The sequence below is a fragment of the Notolepis coatsorum genome (assembly GCF_963971535.1).
Source record: "Notolepis coatsorum genome assembly, chromosome: 20".
In the NCBI taxonomy this organism is placed as follows: Eukaryota; Metazoa; Chordata; class Actinopteri; order Aulopiformes; family Paralepididae; genus Notolepis; species Notolepis coatsorum.
The window spans coordinates 1407203-1428099 of record NC_140184.1 but is presented as its reverse complement, the minus strand read 5'-3'; the positions used below and the strand labels follow the sequence as shown (position 1 = coordinate 1428099).

General features: G+C 50.9%; 1 protein-coding gene across 1 annotated transcript in view; it reads right to left on the bottom strand.

The window, feature by feature from the left end:
• trpm7 (transient receptor potential cation channel, subfamily M, member 7) overlaps nt 1–20897 on the bottom strand; it is a 175455-nt gene that overhangs the window by 70037 nt on the left and 84521 nt on the right. Inside the window, 5 exon segments of the mRNA XM_084337584.1 lie at nt 779–922; nt 3264–3419; nt 4558–4786; nt 10082–10359; nt 16904–17038. Coding sequence (XP_084193710.1) covers nt 779–922; nt 3264–3419; nt 4558–4786; nt 10082–10359; nt 16904–17038 — 942 coding nt within the window.

Here is a 20897-nt window from a genome sequence, read left to right as displayed (position 1 = left end):
CTAATTTAGTACCGGTTCCCGTTTAGAACCGGGTTTCGGGGGGCATCCCTACTCCCGTCACCTCAAGTTGAACAAGTTGGAGCCTCTCATGAAGGCATTGGTCACATCAATGTCACTTCTCAACCAGCCAGCCAATCACAGGGAGGACAGTACCCCAGTACGACCACCAGGTCACCCTCCCACCATGCGGGTCAGAACGGACGGTGATATGATGATGTGTCAACATTGTTGCCATAGAAACATCTGGCCACACAAGTGCCTCATTCCAGCTTCCTGCCAGAGCCTCTCTGTGGACACATGCCCTCAGGGATCCAGTGAGCAAGAACATGAGAGAGTGAAAAACAGAGAGCATGATGTAGAGAGGGGGAGGTAGAGAGACAGACAGACAGACAGAGAGAGAGACAGAGAGAGAAGAGAGAGAGAGACAGAGAGAGAGGGAGACAGAGGGAGACAGACAGACAGACAGACAGAGAGAGAGAAGAGAGACAGAGAAGAAAGAGAGAGAGACAGAGAGAGAAGAGAGACAGAGAGAGAGAGGGAGACAGAGAGAGAAGAGAGACAGAGAGAGAGAGGGAGACAGAGGGAGACAGACATACGGAGAGGAGACGGAGAAGAAAGAGAGAAAGACAGAGAGAGACAGAGAGAGAGAAGAGAGAGACAGAGAGAAGAGAGACAGAGAGAGAGAGAGAGAGAGAGAGAGAGAGAGAGAGAGAGAGAGCGCATGGGGAGCGACAGACAGACAGAGAGACATAATACTGTATGTGTATTGTGTATGCACCGTGTTGGCCCAGAACTTGACGATGGGAGCGTGGTAGAAGGCGTGGATCTTCCTGGTGAGAGGCAGCCGCCTGGAGCGAACCTGTGTCTCCGGCTCAGTCTTCACCTCGCTGTGGTCCTGAGCTCTGGCCTCTTTAAACACATCCTGGAGAGAGAAAGAGAGAGAGAGAGAGAGAGAGAGAGAGAGAGAGAGAGAGAGAGAGAGAGCGAGAGAGAGAGCGAGAGAGCAAGAGAGAGCGAGAGAGAGAGACAGACAACAAAACATCAGACAATAACCAGGTCAACTCAAGACACACAGAGAGAGAGGGGGGGGGGGGGGGGAGAGAGAGAGAGAGAGAGAGAGAGAGACCGAGACAGACAACAAAACATCAGACAATAACCAGGTCAACTCAAGACAGAGGGAAATTAAAGTCAATACTACTATCTACTAGGGGTGGGGGGGGGGGGAAATCGATACGTAGTAGTATCGCGATACTTTGCGTGGCGATACAGGGACGCCAAGTGTCGGTATTTAATTATTCATTAAAAAAATTTAAATATATATATATTTTTTTTTTTGTATAAGGAAGTTGCATTGTTCATTTTAATACCTGTAATAGTACAATAGTCCACACACACATGGAATATGACTGTAATACAAACAGTTCAGTTTGTCAGGTACATGCAACACAGATTAGTGTTTACATCTGCTTGAGAAAATACCATGTTCTGCAATAAAAATGATTGAAGTGAGATGAACAGACTGAACTTTATTTTATTAGATAAAACATGTTGACAGTTTTACTTTGCAGTTGAAAAAAGGTAATAAAATAAATGTGAAAAAAAGAAAAATCGCGTATCGCAATATATTTTGTATCGCGATACTATCATAAGGTCTCTGGCGATTCCCACCCCTACTATCTACACTACTATGCTACTACTCTATGTCTATACTACTATACTAATATCTACTATGCTACTATATCTATAGTACTATCTATGTTATGACTCTAGCCACGTTTTTATTTTTTATTTATCTTTTTCCCCCCTCCTTTTTCCTCCCATCCCAATGTTAGTCGTTATGCCAATTCCCAATCCCCTTCCTGGTCGATGCGCACCTCCCCGCTACAGTCGGTCTGGGAGAGTGGAGGCTATCACATGCTTCCTCCAACACATGTGTAGCCAATCAACCGCTTCTTTTCACCTGGCAGCGCGGACTCTCACAGAGAGTGTAACGTGTGGAAGGATCACACTACCCCCCTTAGATCCTTTCCTCGCTGAGCAGGCGCCCCGACCGAACTGTAGGAGTCGCTGTTTACAACGACCAGGACCCACCCACCGGCTTTCCCACCCTCTAACACTGCCAATTGTGTTAGTACGACGGCCGGCCAAGCCGGAAGCAACGCAGAGAGCTGGGCTCGATACCAGTATCTCCTGCGTTGGTGGCGAGCGCCTTGCCCACTGCGCCACCCAGCCGCCGACTCTAGCCGCGTTTTGATTACGTCATCACAACAACACGAACGTAACCCTGTTCTTTGACATTCTGTGATATTTTTTCGGTGCTAAAAAAGCCGAAAGGGCCTTTTTTAACCATTTTCGGTCGATAATTTTCGGCTGCCGAATATTCGGTGCATCCCTACTACCTACTATGCTATTATGTTTATACTACTACCTACAATGATACAGTAGTATGACTATACTACTACCTACGATGCTATTATGACTATACTACTATGCACTCAAGGTGGACTCTGCTCGATGAACTCTTTACCTTCCAGAGGGGCCTCCCTCCTGCTGACTGGTTGCTTGGATAAAAGCAGCAGCTAAATGACTGAACGTAAATGTAAATGATAGAAAGACAGACATATGCACCGCATGGATGAAAGATGAAAAGGAAAAAAGAGCAAAAGAAAGAGACACAGGAGAGACACGGGAGAGAGAGAGAGACACGGGAGAGAAAGAGACACGGGAGAGAGACACGGGAGAGACATGGGAGAGAGAGAGAGACACGGGAGAGAGAGACACGGGAGAGAGACATGGGAGAGAGACACGGGAGAGACATGGGAGAGAGAGAGAGACGGGAGAGAGAGAGTCACAGGAGAGAGAGACACGGGAGACAGACACGGGAGAGAGATGGGAGAGAGAGAGAGACACGGGAGAGACAGAGAGAGACACGGGAGAGAGAGACACGGGAGAGAGAGACACGGGAGAGAGACATGGGAGAGAGACACGGGAGAGACATGGGAGAGAGAGAGAGACGGGAGAGAGAGAGTCACAGGAGAGAGAGACACGGGAGAGAGAGACACGGGAGAGAGATGGGAGAGAGAGAGAGACACGGGAGAGACAGAGAGAGACACGGGAGAGAGAGACACGGGAGACATGGGAGAGACACGGGAGAGAGAGATGAGAGAGAGAGAGACACGGGAGAGACATGGGAGAGAGAGAGAGACACGGGAGAGGAGAGTCACAGGAGAGAGACATGGGAGAGAGAGAGAGAGACGTCTGACCATCTGGATGTCGTCGGCTATGTTCTGGAAGTTGTGCTCGCTGTCCTCCAGGGTCATCTGGTGGTCGTCTTGGCTCTGAGGGATGTGAGCCATCTCTGCCTTGGACTTGTACTCCAGCAGCAGGATGGCGGGCGGCACCAGGATGCTGAGGATCACCTGAGACAGAAACAAACACACCTGAGGATCACCTGAGACAGAAACAAACACACCTGAGGATTCACCTGAGACAGAAACAAACACACCTGAGGACCAGCTGAGACAGAAACAAACACACCTGGGTATGGTACTCTAGCTCAGCAGAATCACCTGGTACTAGGGGTGGGAATCACCAGAGGCCTCACGATACGATACTATCACGATACTTGAGTCACGATACGATAGTATTGCAATACTAAATATATTTTGCGATATTAATATTGCGATATATTGCAATTTATAACCTTTTTCAACTGCAAAGTAAAACGTTGTCAACAGGTTTTATCTAATAAAATAAGTTCAGTCTGTTCATCTCACTTCATTATTTTTTATTGCAGCAAATGGTATTTTCTCAAGCAGACAGATGTAAACACTGTAATCTGTGTTGCATGTACCTGACAAACTGAACTGTTTGTATTACAGTCATATTCCAACTTAACTGAATGCACGCGTGTGCGTGGACTATAGGGCTGTCTTAAATACTTCGAAGCTTCGTTCGATGGGCAATGGGGCATGGGATTCGAATATGAAAATAAAATTCGATCATAAAAAAAAATCAACTCTGCCTCTCTTTGTTAACTACAACAAGCAATGCGGTTTGTTATTTAAGATGAGGTCGGACTCTGCACTGACAGATGTGTTCATTGTGCTGCTTTTATAAAGCCTCAAATGAAAGCAAAGTGTTTTGTTTGTCTAAGATTTAAAAAGGTTTAAACTTTACAGCACTGACAAAGTTGAACAAAGTGCTGTACAAGTCCCACAACATAACATATATATATTTTTTTATAAATATATTATATAAAAAGAAAAAAATTGAAAAAAATTAAATTCGAATTAAAATTGAATATCGTCACGCAAAGTATCGCGATACTACTACGTATCGATATTTTCCCCCACCACTACCTGGTACCATGACATCATGACTCTGGGTACGGTATGCTAGCTCAGCAGAATCACCTGGTACCAGGAGTTCTAACACAATGACACCATGACTCTGGGTACGGTAGGTATGCTAGCTCAGCAGAACCACCTGGTACCAGGAGTTCTAACACCATGACATCATGACTCTGGGTACGGTATGCTAGCTCAGCAGAATCACCTTGTACCAGGAGTTCTTGCGCATGTTGAGCCTCCCCATCCACATGTCCGACAGCAGCATCTGGGTGCAGGTGTGGGCCACGAAGGGCCGCAGGTGGGAGTTGACGGCCAGCTTCAGGCAGGTGGAGTTGCTCCAGTTCTTCAGCTCGTAGGTCAGCAGCTTCATGGCCATGGTCTCGTCCTGCCTGAACGACTGCTCCAGAAGGTCCACGGCCAGCGTCCCGAACTCACTGCAAGGGTCCACAGCACGTGTTGTTATGCACTCCGGCCACAGGCGACCATCAGAAAACGTAAACAAAGTACCAATCGACCACAGGGGGGAAAAAAGGTATGTTATGTTATAGCCATAAGGCCTAAAAAGATTGTTTGGTTCCTGTTGGTTGTCAGTTAAGGTCATGGGTAGGTAGGGAATTATTTAAAAAAAAATCCATGGCGACTATGGATAGGGAATTTTTTTTTCACAACTACAAATAGGGAATTATTTTATTCATTTTTTCACGACAACATGGATGCATGTACTCTGTCAGCATGTTTAATATACATATATTGTTACTTTTATAGTATTAAAAGACATGGACATTTATTCAATGTGAATGCTTCAATGTTATTATTCAATCATTGAATAAATGACATTGAAGCGTTCACATTGAATAAATAAAATATGTGTGCTGATTTTACATGCATGTTCTTTTTTCTATTCCTATTAAAGCCCAACTTCCAGGTTAAACCCTACTCTGCAATTATGGGTAGTTTACATCATTGGTATCTAATTGAATTTTTTTTTTCCATTTGACGCCGGAAATTTCACTCAGAATGGTTAAAAAGGTCCACGCACGAATAACATGCACGAGCAAATCTAAAAGCTTATCAGACGCTAGCACGGCCGTGATGTCACTTCAGGAAACGTATGCCTTATGCCCGTCCGGGTCATAGTACTACTCGATATATAGCGCTGGCTAACGTTAGCATTATGTCTACTGTCGTGAACCATTTGAGATCGGGGCATGTAGAGGAGTTTGGGGAACGAGTAAAATCATGTGCAGGTCCTCTTCTCAGACCTGGCTGTGTGGCAAAGCACTGCACACGCATCATGCAAGCTACACGTCGCTGCATGTTGATCAATGGTGGCCCACTCGGTGCATCACAGTGGGCTACTATTGTGCTAACAACGTGCCGCGGCGTCCGGCTTGTCGGCCGGCATGAGTGCTCGATTTGGGGTGGTTCTCTCCTCTTTGTGTGCCCCCGTCCTCGCGGGTGTCCTGCCGGGGAGCTTGTGGACGCGACAACAGCGGCGGCCATAGGGTGTTTGAGCCTGTAGCGTTAGTTAGCTCATAGCTATCGTGTACCACTAGCGTTACGGCGGGCTCGAGCACCCTACGGCTGCCGACGTTGTCGCGTCCATGGGCTCCCCGGCAGGGTACCCGTGGGGAGTCGGGGGTGTACAGAGAGGAGAGAACCATTTTGTGTCGGGCGTTCATGCCGGCCAGCGAGCTGGACGTCGGGATATGTTGTTAGCACAATAGCTAACAAGCTAAGCTATGTTAGCTTCTAACGGTGTATACACAACGACACAATGATTTACATTATTACAAATATGGTAACGTGGTTGTGGCTTTTACAAATAGTGGTTAGCTTTAGAGATGGATGGCTATGATCACGGAGCAATAGTGTTGTTAGGTGAAACAGATACATTTTCATTCGGCTAGTAGTAGTAAGGCTCTCTGCCTGCAGTGCCTGCCACTAGCTGTGTGTGACTCTCAGAGCCCCCTGGTGCCCTGCACCTGTTGTGACGACATAATTTCGATTACATGCGCACGTTATGAACCATTGATTAAAATATCCACGTGCGTGGTGATTGTGTTGGGCAGACAAAATGTTTGATAAAAACGCTAAAACTGGGTAAATTTCAATACTTTTTTTTCCCTTCTTCATGAAAGTCACTGTTGGCCTAGTCCACATTGTTTATTGAACAAAAATACAACATGAAGGTTGGCCTTTAAACAGGTACCTGACATTCAGTTCTGTACCATTGGCATTGAAGACACCTAGTACATACGGTTCTGACAATATTTGATCTAATAACTTTAATAGTATTAAATACATGCTGCTGTACTTTAACAAGCAGAAAGCACACAGCTCAACATTTCAAAAAAAATAATTTGTACCCACTTTTTCTCTTTTTCTATTTTTCTCCCATCCCAATTCTGTTGTGCCAATTCTCCCCTCCCCTGTCTTGAACGTTGCCCGCATATGCCCCCCACTGGCCAGTTGTAGGGAGGATAGAAGCCTTGCATCACGTGTCCCCTCCGGTACACGAGGAGGCAGCCTGTCACATCTTTTCACCTGCCAGCGCGGACTCTCATTGGCGAGGTGCAATGTGTGGGAGGCTCCTACCCCCGCCATTTTCTGTCTCTGCTGTGCAGGCGCCCTGACCGACCTGTAGGAGTCGCTGTCCACAACGTCCAGATTACCACCCATCAACTTCCACCCACTAACTCTGCCAATTGAGTTAGTATGACGACTGGCCCAAGCCGGAGGCAACGCCGACAGCCGGAGTCGAACCCGGTGTCTCTTGCGTTGGTGACGAGCGCAATGTCCGCTGCGCCACCCAGCCGCCAACATTTCTAACTTTATAGAATGTCCATGCACTGGTTGAATACTTTGAGTTTTAATTCTACATGTACTTCTACAAACTTTCATGATTATGAATATGTAGGCTACGTGTCAAAGGGCAATACGTTTTGTTAAAACTTTTAGTGCCAAAAACGACTTAAGACTTAAGTCGTTTTTTGGGCGCATGTCGTTCAGTGCCATAAACAACTTTTTACGTTTCTGGGTAGTTTTTACTTTTTCGATATTTGTATTCCTGTTGTTACCATAGGGAATGAGTCTGAGGTCGCCAAAGTGCAATACCGGCCGCATCCAGCTAGACAGCGGTATTGAGCACCCTTTAAAACCTTGTATCTTGGCCTGTGTGTCGATCTAATGGGTCGGGGTACATTTTATTTTTTTGCTCAAGCTCAGCGATTATAACGGTCGGATTGAGAAGAATCAAATGCTCCCGACGCATGATGTGTGGTGGATTATGTTGGCGACACAATGGACATCAATACTTGGAATCGCGATCAGATAATTGGAATATTCTTTTTGGGGTACATCCTAGTCAAGGTAAGGGCTATATGATATCAATCTTGCGTTGATCCAAGCATGTCTTCAGCTCGATCCGAACGTATGTCTGTAACGTTAGTCCACAACGTATGCCGTTGGTGGTGATCAAAGCATCAAAAAACTACCCCCCCCCCCCTTTCATGCATTCATGATGAAACATAATACCTATGATATAGATTTGATTTGAGAATAATAGCGGGTCCAGGCAAGAAACGACAACGGTTATAGTATAATATGGCTATAAGGCTATTCCTCAGCATTTCAGGAATGACCCCAGACCGATCTAAAAACACTTATATTCACCACTGTATAACGTGCGAATGTATGCATGGAAAAATTTTCTCTTTTTTGCATCTTGACCGGAAGAAAGTCACTGGCAAATGACCATAGTATTGTATCCATAGCTATAATATAGAATATAGTTATAGCTCTACAAACAAGGTGACCGATTCCTATCTATCTAGCATTGGCCTTGCTACAGAGGGCTGTGTCTAATGGCTGGCACTGAAAGTGTTAATGTAATCTACTTGCACAGATATATGTTATATAGCCTAGTACTATTCTTACTGGATTAAACATACATTTAAACAATTCATCTTTTGTGGTGGCTCAACATAATTCACCCACGGAACTATGTGTTGCTGTGTTCTGGATAAGGGTTCTGCACGGACCATATTGTGTGTTACATTCCTGTCGGCAAACTAGCTCAACGTCAACAGAGTGTTGAAGTTGAGTTGAGGTTTAATACATGTTTAGCGTTGTCTATCCTATCCTATCCTTCGGCACTACACTTTCATGATTATGAATATATAACAGAATGTAGGCCAATCTCGCTAACGTTATTAGACCTAAATCAATTGGCAACATAGCACCGTACTACTACGTTAGCCAGCTCCAGTCAAAACGTTACGTTATTTATATTTGACATTAGCTATTTATGGGTGGAATATTCCGATTCTAGCTCACTAGATCAGTCACATTAAACTTAAATTTTGTATAGCTTACTAGATATGTAGTTAACGAAGCTGTAGCTAACGTTACTTTCCGGGCAAACCACTCGGCGAAGGGAATAAGCATTATTTTCAGATAACCACACCACGTTTTATTGGCTTCGACACCGCAATGTTTTTCATAAGCTCATAAAATAGATTAAGGTCGCACATAAATCAGCAGGGTCGGTCGGCAACCGGAACCAAACAATTTTTTTTTTTTAGGCCTAAGTAATATATTTATGAGAGTATTTCCGAGCCTTAAATAATCAAACATCTTAAAAATACGGGTGCCGATCTGAGACCAGATTTGCTTATACCAGGGTTCCCACAGACACATTTAAAAGGATACAATTCACTTTTAAATGCAGTTTTTTTTTATTGCAAAGAAAATCTGATCCAATATTTATGGCTTAAAACCAATTGAATTTCAAGGACTTTAAGCACCTTGTTTATTTTTTTTTGCTGTTTAAGGAATTCCAGGCCTTGGAATTTTTTTCGGTAGAAAATCAAGCACTTTAAATACTTCAAGGACCTTGTGCGAACCCCGTTAACCCTTTCACTGCCACACCACCAAACGGTCAACCATTTCACTACCACACGACAGCAGGTTAACCCTTTCACTGCCACATTACCCGTCGGTAGTGTGATAGTAAAGGGTTAACCTGCTGTAGTGTGGCAGTGAAAGGGTTAACCTGCTGTAGTGTGGCAGTGAAAGGGTCAACCTGCTGTAGTGTGGCAGTGAAAGGGTCAACCTGCTGTAGTGTGGCAGTGAAAGGGTCGACCTGCTGTAGTGTGGCAGTGAAAGGGTTAACCTGCTGTAGTGTGGCAGTGAAAGGGTTAACCTGCTGTAGTGTGGCAGTGAAAGGGTTAACCTGCTGTAGTGTGGTAGTGAAAGGGTCGACCTGCTGTAGTGTGGCAGTGAAAGGGTCGACCTGCTGTAGTGTGGCAGTGAAAGGGTCGACCTGCTGTAGTGTGGCAGTGAAAGGGTTAACCTGCTGTAGTGTGGCAGTGAAAGGGTTAACCTGCTGTAGTGTGGCAGTGAAAGGGTTAACCTGCTGTAGTGTGGCAGTGAAAGGGTCGACCTGCTGTAGTGTGGCAGTGAAAGGGTCGACCTGCTGTAGTGTGGCAGTGAAAGGGTCAACCTGCTGTAGTGTGGCAGTGAAAGGGTCAACCTGCTGTAGTGTGGCAGTGAAAGGGTCAACCTGCTGTAGTGTGGCAGTGAAAGGGTCAACCTGCTGTAGTGTGGCAGTGAAAGGGTCAACCTGCTGTAGTGTGGCAGTGAAAGGGTCAACCTGCTGTAGTGTGGCAGTGAAAGGGTCAACCTGCTGTAGTGTGGCAGTGAAAGGGTTAACGGGGGTGACGTACTTGGAGTACTCCTTCAGCTCCTCCGACGTGTCGTCCACCACGTCGCTCTTCTTGGCCTCGTAGCCCATGGAGCGGCAGAGCTTGCAGGCCACCAGGGCCTTGGCCATGTTCTCCTCCCCGTGGTGCCAGAAGAACAGGGACATCTTCTGCCGCTTCATCAGCACGGCCCACACCAGCAGCTCGTTGAAGGGGTAGGGGAACCTCCGCGTCTCGGGGTCCTCGATGTCCACCGTCTCCTCCTTGCTCCTCTTCTTGCTCTGCTCCACGTTCGTCTCCGGCTGAGGAGGGGGGACAGGAGGAGGTGAGGAGGAGGTGAGGAGGAGAGGAGGAGGAGGAGGAGAGGAGAGGAGAGGAGGAGGAGGTGAGGAGGAGGAGAGGAGGTGAGGGGGAGGTGAGGAGGAGGAGGAGGTGAGGAGGAGGAGGTGAGGAGGAGGAGGTGAGGAGGTGAGGAGGAGGTGAGGAGGAGGAGGTGAGGAGGAGGAGGTGAGGAGGAGGTGAGGAGGAGGAGGTGAGGAGGAGGAGGTGAGGAGGAGGTGAGGAGGAGGTGAGGAGGAGGAGGAGGTGAGGAGGAGGAGGTGAGGAGGAGGAGGAGGTGAGGAGGAGGAGGTGAGGGGGAGGAGGTGAGGAGGAGGTGAGGAGGAGGAGGAGGTGAGGAGGAGGAGGTGAGGAGGAGGAGGTGAGGAGGAGGTGAGGAGGAGGTGGTGAGGAGGAGGTGAGGAGGAGGAGGTGAGGAGGAGGTGAGGAGGAGGTGGTGAGGAGGAGGTGAGGAGGAGGTGGTGAGGAGGAGGTGAGGAGGAGGAGGTGAGGAGGAGGAGGTGAGGAGGAGGTGAGGAGGAGGAGGTGAGGAGGAGGTGAGGAGGAGGAGGTGAGGAGGAGGTGAGGAGGAGGTGGTGAGGAGGAGGTGAGGAGGAGGAGGTGAGGAGGAGGTGAGGAGGAGGTGGTGAGGAGGAGGAGGTGAGGAGGAGGTGAGGAGGAGGTGGAGGTGAGGAGGAGGAGGAGGAGGAGGTGAGGAGGAGAGGAGGAGGTGGAGGTGAGGAGGAGGAGGAGGAGGAGGTGAGGAGGAGAGGAGGTGAGGAGGAGGTGAGGAGGTGAGGAGGAGGAGGTGAGGAGGAAGAGAGGAGGTGAGGAGGAGGTGAGGAGGTGAGGAGGTGAGGAGGAGGAGGTGAGGAGGAGGAGGAGGAGGTGAGGAGGAGGAGGGACAGGAGGAGGTGAGGAGGAGGAGAGGAGGAGGAGGTGAGGAGGAGGTGAGGAGGTGGAGGAGGAGGTGAGGAGGAGGAGGGACAGGAGGAGGTGAGGAGGAGGAGAGGAGGAGGTGAGGAGGAGGAGGTGAGGAGGTGAGGAGGAGGAGGTGAGGAGGAGGAGGTGAGGAGGAGGAGAGGAGGAGGAGGAGGTGAGGAGGAGGAGGTGAGGAGGAGGTGAGGAGGAGGAGGTGAGGAGGAGGAGGTGAGGAGGAGGAGAGGAGGAGGTGAGGAGGAGGAGGAGGTGAGGAGGAGGAGGTGAGGAGGAGGAGAGGAGGAGGTGGTGAGGAGGAGGAGGTGAGAAGGAGGAGAGGAGGAGGTGAGGAGGTGAGGAGGAGGAGGTGAGGAGGTGAGGAGGAGGAGGAGGTGAGGAGGAGGAGAGGAGGAGGTGAGGAGGTGAGGAGGAGGAGGTGAGGAGGTGAGGAGGAGGAGGAGGAGGAGGTGAGGAGGAGGAGAGGAGGAGGAGGTGAGGAGGAGGTGAGGAGGAGGAGGAGGTGAGGAGGTGAGGAGGAGGAGAGGAGGAGGAGGTGAGGAGGAGGTGAGGAGGAGGTGAGGAGGAGGTGAGGAGGAGAGGAGGAGGAGGTGAGGAGGTGAGGAGGAGGAGAGGAGGAGGAGGTGAGGAGGAGGTGAGGAGGAGGAGGAGGTGAGGAGGAGGAGGTGAGGAGGAGGTGAGGAGGAGGTGAAGAGGAGGTCAGGAGGAGGTGAGGAGGAGGAGGAGGTGAGGAGGAGGTGAGGAGGAGGTGAGGAGGAGGTGAGGAGGAGGTGAGGAGGAGGAGGAGGTGAGGAGGAGGAGGAGGAGGTGGAGGAGGAGGAGGAGGTGAGGAGGAGGAGGAGGTGAGGAGGAGGAGGAGGAGGAGGTGAGGAGGAGGTGAGGAGGAGGAGGAGGAGGTGAGGAGGAGGAGGTGAGGAGGAGGTGAGGAGGAGGTGAGGAGGACAGTGACAGCAGCAGGACAGTGACAGCAGGAGGACAGGACAGTGACAGCAGCAGGACAGGACAGTGACAGCAGCAGGACAGGACAGTGACAGCAGGAGGACAGGACAGTGACAGCAGCAGGACAGGACAGTGACAGCAGGAGGACAGGACAGTGACAGCAGCAGGACAGGACAGTGACAGCAGGAGGACAGGACAGTGACAGCAGGACAGGACAGGACAGTGACAGCAGGACAGGACAGTGACAGCAGGACAGTGACAGTGACAGCAGGAGGACAGGACAGTGACAGCAGCAGGACAGGACAGTGACAGCAGCAGGACAGGACAGTGACAGCAGGAGGACAGGACAGTGACAGCAGGAGGACAGGACAGTGACAGCAGGACAGGACAGTGACAGCAGGACAGGACAGTGACAGCAGGACAGGACAGTGACAGCAGGAGGACAGGACAGTGACAGCAGCAGGACAGGACAGTGACAGCAGGAGGACAGGACAGTGACAGCAGCAGGACAGGACAGTGACAGCAGGAGGACAGGACAGTGACAGCAGGACAGGACAGTGACAGCAGGAGGACAGGACAGTGACAGCAGCAGGACAGGACAGTGACAGCAGCAGGACAGGACAGTGACAGCAGGAGGACAGGACAGTGACAGCAGGAGGACAGGACAGTGACAGCAGGACAGGACAGTGACAGCAGCAGGACAGGACAGTGACAGCAGCAGGACAGGACAGTGACAGCAGGAGGACAGGACAGTGACAGCAGGAGGACAGGACAGTGACAGCAGGAGGACAGGACAGTGACAGCAGGAGGACAGGACAGTGACAGCAGGAGGACAGGACAGTGACAGTGACAGCAGCAGGACAGGACAGTGACAGCAGGAGGACAGGACAGGACAGTGACAGCAGGAGGACAGTGACAGCAGGAGGACAGGACAGTGACAGCAGCAGGACAGGACAGTGACAGCAGGAGGACAGGACAGTGACAGCAGGAGGACAGGACAGTGACAGCAGCAGGACAGGACAGTGACAGCAGGAGGACAGGACAGTGACAGCAGCAGGACAGTGACAGCAGCAGGACAGTGACAGCAGGAGGACAGGACAGTGACAGCAGCAGGACAGGACAGTGACAGCAGCAGGACAGGACAGTGACAGCAGGAGGACAGGACAGTGACAGCAGCAGGACAGGACAGTGACAGCAGGAGGACAGGACAGTGACAGCAGCAGGACAGGACAGTGACAGCAGGAGGACAGGACAGTGACAGCAGGACAGGACAGGACAGTGACAGCAGGACAGGACAGTGACAGCAGGACAGTGACAGTGACAGCAGGAGGACAGGACAGTGACAGCAGCAGGACAGGACAGTGACAGCAGCAGGACAGGACAGTGACAGCAGGAGGACAGGACAGTGACAGCAGGAGGACAGGACAGTGACAGCAGGACAGGACAGTGACAGCAGGACAGGACAGTGACAGCAGGACAGGACAGTGACAGCAGGAGGACAGGACAGTGACAGCAGCAGGACAGGACAGTGACAGCAGGAGGACAGGACAGTGACAGCAGCAGGACAGGACAGTGACAGCAGGAGGACAGGACAGTGACAGCAGGACAGGACAGTGACAGCAGGAGGACAGGACAGTGACAGCAGCAGGACAGGACAGTGACAGCAGCAGGACAGGACAGTGACAGCAGGAGGACAGGACAGTGACAGCAGGAGGACAGGACAGTGACAGCAGGACAGGACAGTGACAGCAGCAGGACAGGACAGTGACAGCAGCAGGACAGGACAGTGACAGCAGGAGGACAGGACAGTGACAGCAGGAGGACAGGACAGTGACAGCAGGAGGACAGGACAGTGACAGCAGGAGGACAGGACAGTGACAGCAGGAGGACAGGACAGTGACAGCAGGAGGACAGGACAGTGACAGTGACAGCAGCAGGACAGGACAGTGACAGCAGGAGGACAGGACAGGACAGTGACAGCAGGAGGACAGGACAGGACAGTGACAGCAGCAGGACAGTGACAGCAGGAGGACAGGACAGTGACAGCAGCAGGACAGGACAGTGACAGCAGGAGGACAGGACAGTGACAGCAGGAGGACAGGACAGTGACAGCAGCAGGACAGGACAGTGACAGTGACAGGACAGTGACAGCAGCAGGACAGGACAGTGACAGCAGGAGGACAGGACAGTGACAGCAGCAGGACAGGACAGTGACAGCAGGAGGACAGGACAGTGACAGCAGGAGGACAGGACAGTGACAGCAGGAGGACAGGACAGTGACAGCAGGAGGTCAGGACAGTGACAGCAGGAGGACAGGACAGTGACAGCAGGAGGACAGGACAGTGACAGCAGCAGGACAGGACAGTGACAGCAGGACAGGACAGTGACAGCAGGAGGACAGGACAGTGACAGCAGCAGGACAGGACAGTGACAGCAGGAGGACAGGACAGTGACAGCAGCAGGACAGGACAGTGACAGCAGCAGGACAGGACAGTGACAGCAGCAGGACAGGACAGTGACAGCAGCAGGACAGGACAGTGACAGCAGCAGGACAGGACAGTGACAGCAGGACAGGACAGTGACAGCAGGACAGGACAGTGACAGCAGGAGGACAGGACAGTGACAGCAGGAGGACAGGACAGTGACAGCAGCAGGACAGGACAGTGACAGCAGCAGGACAGGACAGTGACAGCAGGAGGACAGGACAGTGACAGCAGGAGGACAGGACAGTGACAGCAGCAGGACAGGACAGTGACAGCAGCAGGACAGGACAGTGACAGCAGGAGGACAGGACAGTGACAGCAGGAGGACAGGACAGTGACAGCAGGAGGACAGGACAGTGACAGCAGCAGGACAGGACAGTGACAGCAGGAGGACAGGACAGTGACAGCAGGAGGACAGGACAGTGACAGCAGGAGGACAGGACAGTGACAGCAGGACAGTGACAGCAGGAGGACAGGACAGTGACAGCAGCAGGACAGGACAGTGACAGCAGGAGGACAGGACAGTGACAGCAGCAGGACAGTGACAGCAGCAGGACAGGACAGTGACAGCAGCAGGACAGGACAGTGACAGCAGGAGGACAGGACAGTGACAGCAGGAGGACAGGACAGTGACAGCAGCAGCAGGACAGGACAGTGACAGCAGGAGGACAGGACAGTGACAGCAGCAGGACAGGACAGTGACAGCAGGAGGACAGGACAGTGACAGCAGGACAGGACAGTGACAGCAGCAGGACAGGACAGTGACAGCAGGACAGGACAGTGACAGCAGGACAGGACAGTGACAGCAGGAGGACAGGACAGTGACAGCAGGAGGACAGGACAGTGACAGCAGCAGGACAGGACAGTGACAGCAGGAGGACAGGACAGTGACAGCAGCAGGACAGGACAGTGACAGCAGCAGGACAGGACAGTGACAGCAGGAGGACAGGACAGTGACAGCAGGAGGACAGGACAGTGACAGCAGGAGGACAGGACAGTGACAGCAGGAGGACAGGACAGTGACAGCAGCAGGACAGGACAGTGACAGCAGCAGGACAGGACAGTGACAGCAGGACAGGACAGTGACAGCAGGAGGACAGGACAGTGACAGCAGGACAGGACAGTGACAGCAGGAGGACAGGACAGTGACAGCAGCAGGAGGACAGGACAGTGACAGCAGGAGGACAGGACAGTGACAGCAGCAGGACAGGACAGTGACAGCAGGAGGACAGGACAGTGACAGCAGGAGGACAGGACAGTGACAGCAGGAGGACAGGACAGTGACAGCAGGAGGACAGGACAGTGACAGCAGCAGGACAGGACAGTGACAGCAGGAGGACAGGACAGTGACAGCAGGGAGGACAGGACAGTGACAGCAGCAGGACAGGACAGTGACAGCAGCAGGACAGGACAGTGACAGCAGCAGGACAGGACAGTGACAGCAGGAGGACAGGACAGTGACAGCAGGAGGACAGGACAGTGACAGCAGCAGGACAGGACAGTGACAGCAGGACAGGACAGTGACAGCAGCAGGACAGGACAGTGACAGCAGGACAGGACAGTGACAGCAGGAGGACAGGACAGTGACAGCAGCAGGACAGGACAGTGACAGCAGCAGGACAGGACAGTGACAGCAGGAGGACAGGACAGTGACAGCAGGAGGAGGACAGTGACAGCAGCAGACAGGACAGTGACAGCAGGACAGGACAGTGACAGCAGGACAGGACAGTGACAGCAGGACAGGACAGTGACAGCAGGAGGACAGGACAGTGACAGCAGGAGGACAGGACAGTGACAGCAGGACAGGACAGTGACAGCAGCAGGACAGGACAGTGACAGCAGGACAGGACAGTGACAGCAGGAGGACAGGACAGTGACAGCAGCAGGACAGGACAGTGACAGCAGCAGGACAGGACAGTGACAGCAGGAGGACAGGACAGTGACAGCAGCAGGACAGGACAGTGACAGCAGCAGGACAGGACAGTGACAGCAGCAGGACAGGACAGTGACAGCAGCAGGACAGGACAGTGACAGCAGGAGGACAGGACAGTGACAGCAGGAGGACAGGACAGTGACAGCAGGAGGACAGGACAGTGACAGCAGCAGGACAGGACAGTGACAGCAGCAGGACAGGACAGTGACAGCAGGACAGGACAGTGACAGCAGGTACCTTGGGTTTGTACGGCTGTGCCGTCTTGATGAAGTGGTTGTGTCTGGTCTTCTCCTTCTTGTCCGCCTGGATGCTGAACGACTCGTGACTTTTCCTCAGATGGGAGCCAGGACCTGCTGTGTTGCGCCCTGACCTCTGTAGGAGAGAGAGAGACAGAGAGAGAGAGAGAGAGAGAGAGAGAGAGAGAGAGAGAGAGAGAGAGAGAGAGAGAGAGAGAGAGAGAGAGAGAGAGAGAGAGAGAGAGAGAGAGAGAGAGACAAGGACAGAGACAAGGACAGAGAGAGAGAGAGAGAGAGACAAGGACAAGGACAGAGAGAGAGAGAGAGAGAGACAAGGACAGAGAGAGAGAGAGAGAGAGAGAGAGAGAGAGACAAGGACAGAGAGAGAGAGAGAGAGAGAGAGAGAGAGAGAGAGAGAGAGAGAGAGAGAGAGAGACAAGGACAGAGACAAGGACAGAGAGAGAGAGAGAGAGAGACAAGGACAGAGACAAGGACAGAGAGAGAGAGAGAGAGAGACAAGGACAGAGACAAGGACAGAGAGAGAGAGAGAGAGAGAGAGAGAGAGACAAGGACAGAGACAAGGACAGAGAGAGAGAGAGAGACAAGGACAGAGACAAGGACAGAGAGAGAGAGAGACAAGGACAGAGACAAGGACAGAAACAGACACAAGGTCAGAGACAAGGACAGAGACAAAGAGACAGAGACAAGGACAGAGACAAGGACAGAGACAAACACAAGGACAGAGACAAAGAGACAGAGACAAGGACAGAGACAGACACACAGAGACAAAGAGACAGAGACAAGGACAGAGACAAAGAGACAGAGACAAGGACAGAGACAAGGACAGAGACAAACACAAGGACAGAGACAAAGAGACAGAGACAAGGACAGACACAAAGAGACAGAGACAAGGACAAAGACAGACACAAGGACAGAGACACAGAGACAGAGACAAGGACAGAGACAGAGACAGAGACAAGGACAGAGACAAAGAGACAGAGACAAGGACATAGACACAGAGACAGACACAAGGACAGACACAAAGAGAGAGAGACAAGGACAGACACAAAGACAGAGACAAAGACAGAGACAAGGACAGAGACAGAGACAAGGACAGACACAAGGACAGAGACAAGGACAGAGACAGAGACAAGGACAGAGACAGAGACAAGGACAGAGACAAAGAGACAGAGACAAGGACAGAGACAAAGAGACAGAGACAAGGACAGAGACACAGAGACAGACACAAGGACAGAGACAAAGAGAGAGAGACAAGGACATAGACACAGACAGACACAAAGAGACAGAGACAAGGACAGAGACAAAGACAAGGACAGAGACAAAGAGACAGAGACAAGGACAGAGACAAAGAGACAGAGACAAGGACATAGACACAGACAGACACAAAGAGACAGAGACAAGGACAAAGACAGACACAGAGACAGACACAAGGACAGAGACAAAGAGACAGAGACAAGGACAGAGACACAGAGACAGACACAAGGACAGACACAAAGAGACAGAGACAAGGACAGAGACAGACACAGAGACAGACACAAGGACAGACAGAGAGACAGAGACAGACACAAGGACAGATACAAAGAGACAGAGACAGACACAGAGAGACAGAGACAGACACAAGGACAGACACAGAGACAGACACAAGGCCCGACACAGAGACAGACACAAGGACAGACACACAGAGACAGAGACAGACACACAGAGACAGAGACCAAAGCAGAAGTCAACATGAGGGCTTCCCTGCTCTTCTTCTTCTTCTGCTTCTATCTCAGTTCAGCCATAAAGGCTGATAAGGACCACAATCCAGACATGTGTTGTCATTATCTGGAGATTAGACGTCACACTGAAGCCCTTTCTACTGGAGATACCCAACGGTTACTCTGTTCCAACAGGGTCTCCGAGGAGTCTCTACTGGGGGTGGAACGGTTACTCTGTTCCAACAGGGTCTCCGAGGAGTCTCTACTGGGGGTGGAACGGTTACTCTGTTCCAACAAGGTCTCCGAGGAGTCTCTACTGGGGGTGGAACGGTTACTCTGTTCCAACAGGGTCTCCGAGGAGTCTCCACTGGGGGTGGAACGGTTACTCTGTTCCAACAGGGTCTCCGAGGAGTCTCTACTGGGGGTGGAACGGTTACTCTGTTCCAACAGGGTCTCCGAGGAGTCTCTACTGGGGGTGGAACGGTTACTCTGTTCCAACAGGGTCTCCGAGGAGTCTCTACTGGGGGTGGAACGGTTACTCTGTTCCAACAGGGTCTCCGAGGAGTCTCTACTGGGGGTGGAACGGTACACAAAAACCTCCGTTTTGAAGTCAAGGTTCGTTACAGTGGGGGGAAAGTTTAGCTTTCCATGTTCCACTCAGGGGTGATGTAGTGTGCAGTAACTAATTGTACTTGTAGGGCTGTCAACGAATATTATTATTTTTTTTATCCACTTTTTCTCCTCTTTTTCTCCCATCCAAATTCTGCTGTGCCAATTATTCCCTCCCCCGTCTTGAACGTTGCTCGCATATGCCCCCACAGGTCGGTCGTAGGGAGGATAGAAGCCTTGCATCACGTGTCCCCTCCGGTACACGAGGAGGCAGCCTGTCACTTCTTTTCACCTGCCAGCGCGGACTCTCATTGGCGAGGTGTAACGTGTGGGAGGCTCACACTACCCCCGCTACTTCCCGTCTCTGCAGTGCAGGCGTCCCCCAACCGACCTGTAGGAGTCGCTGTCCACAACGTCCAGATTACCACCCATCGACTCCCCTCCCGCTGACTCTGCCAATTGAGTCAGTATGACGGCCGGCCCAAGCCGGAGGCAACGGCAACAGCCGGATTCGAACCCGGTGTCTCTTGCGTTGGTGACGAGCGCAATGTCCACTGCGGCACCCAGCCGCACTTGTCAACGAATATTCTATATTGAAATTAATAATAGACTGAAAATAATAATAATTATATTAGATTGTGAAAAAAAACAGCCCCCGGTGGGCGGTCGTTAGTGGTTAACATAGCGTTGTATTCGTTCGGTACACTACACAGCCATTCGGTACGGTACACACTGACACGGTTCGGTACGGATACGTGTTCCTTCACACCCCTAGTTTCTACAGTATTAGACAGAGGAAATGAGACAGGAGTACATGGTCAGGTTCCCTGTAGAACCCCCCCCCCCCCACCCCCTCTATGAGGAGCTATCCTGGCCGGTTCGAGATTACGCTCGGGAACCGGCTCAGAGCCCGTCCGGTGTGAAAGGCCTATATGAGAAGCACGTTCAGCCACACACCCCCTCCCCCACTAACCGCCTTGGCCAGTATAGTCTGGCTTCAGGTTCCCCCTCATTTTACAAGTTAAAATCTCCCATCCGATAAATATGTATTTCTTCTATTGATCTTACTTTACTATTCTCACTCTTATGTACTCACTCTATTGTGCTCACTCTATTGTACTCACTCTATTGTACTCACTCTATTGTACTCACTCTATTGTACTCACTCTTATGTACTCACTCTTATGTACTCACTCTTATGTACTCACTCTTATGTACTCACTCTTATGTACTCACTCTTATGTACTCACTCTTATGTACTCACTCTATTGTACTCACTCTATTGTACTCCCTCTATTGTACTCCCTCTATTGTACTCACTCTATTGTACTCACTCTATTGTACTCACTCTATTGTACTCACTCTATTGTACTCACTCTATTGTACTCCCTCTATTGTACTCCCTCTATTGTACTCACTCTATTGTACTCACTCTATTGTACTCACTCTATTGTACTCACTCTATTGTACTCACTCTATTGTACTCACTCTATTGTACTCCCTCTATTGTACTCCCTCTATTGTACTCACTCTATTGTACTCACTCTATTGTACTCACTCTATTGTACTCACTCTATTGTACTCACTCTATTGTACTCACTCTATTGTACTCACTCTTATGTACTCACTCTTATGTACTCACTCTTATGTACTCACTCTTATGTACTC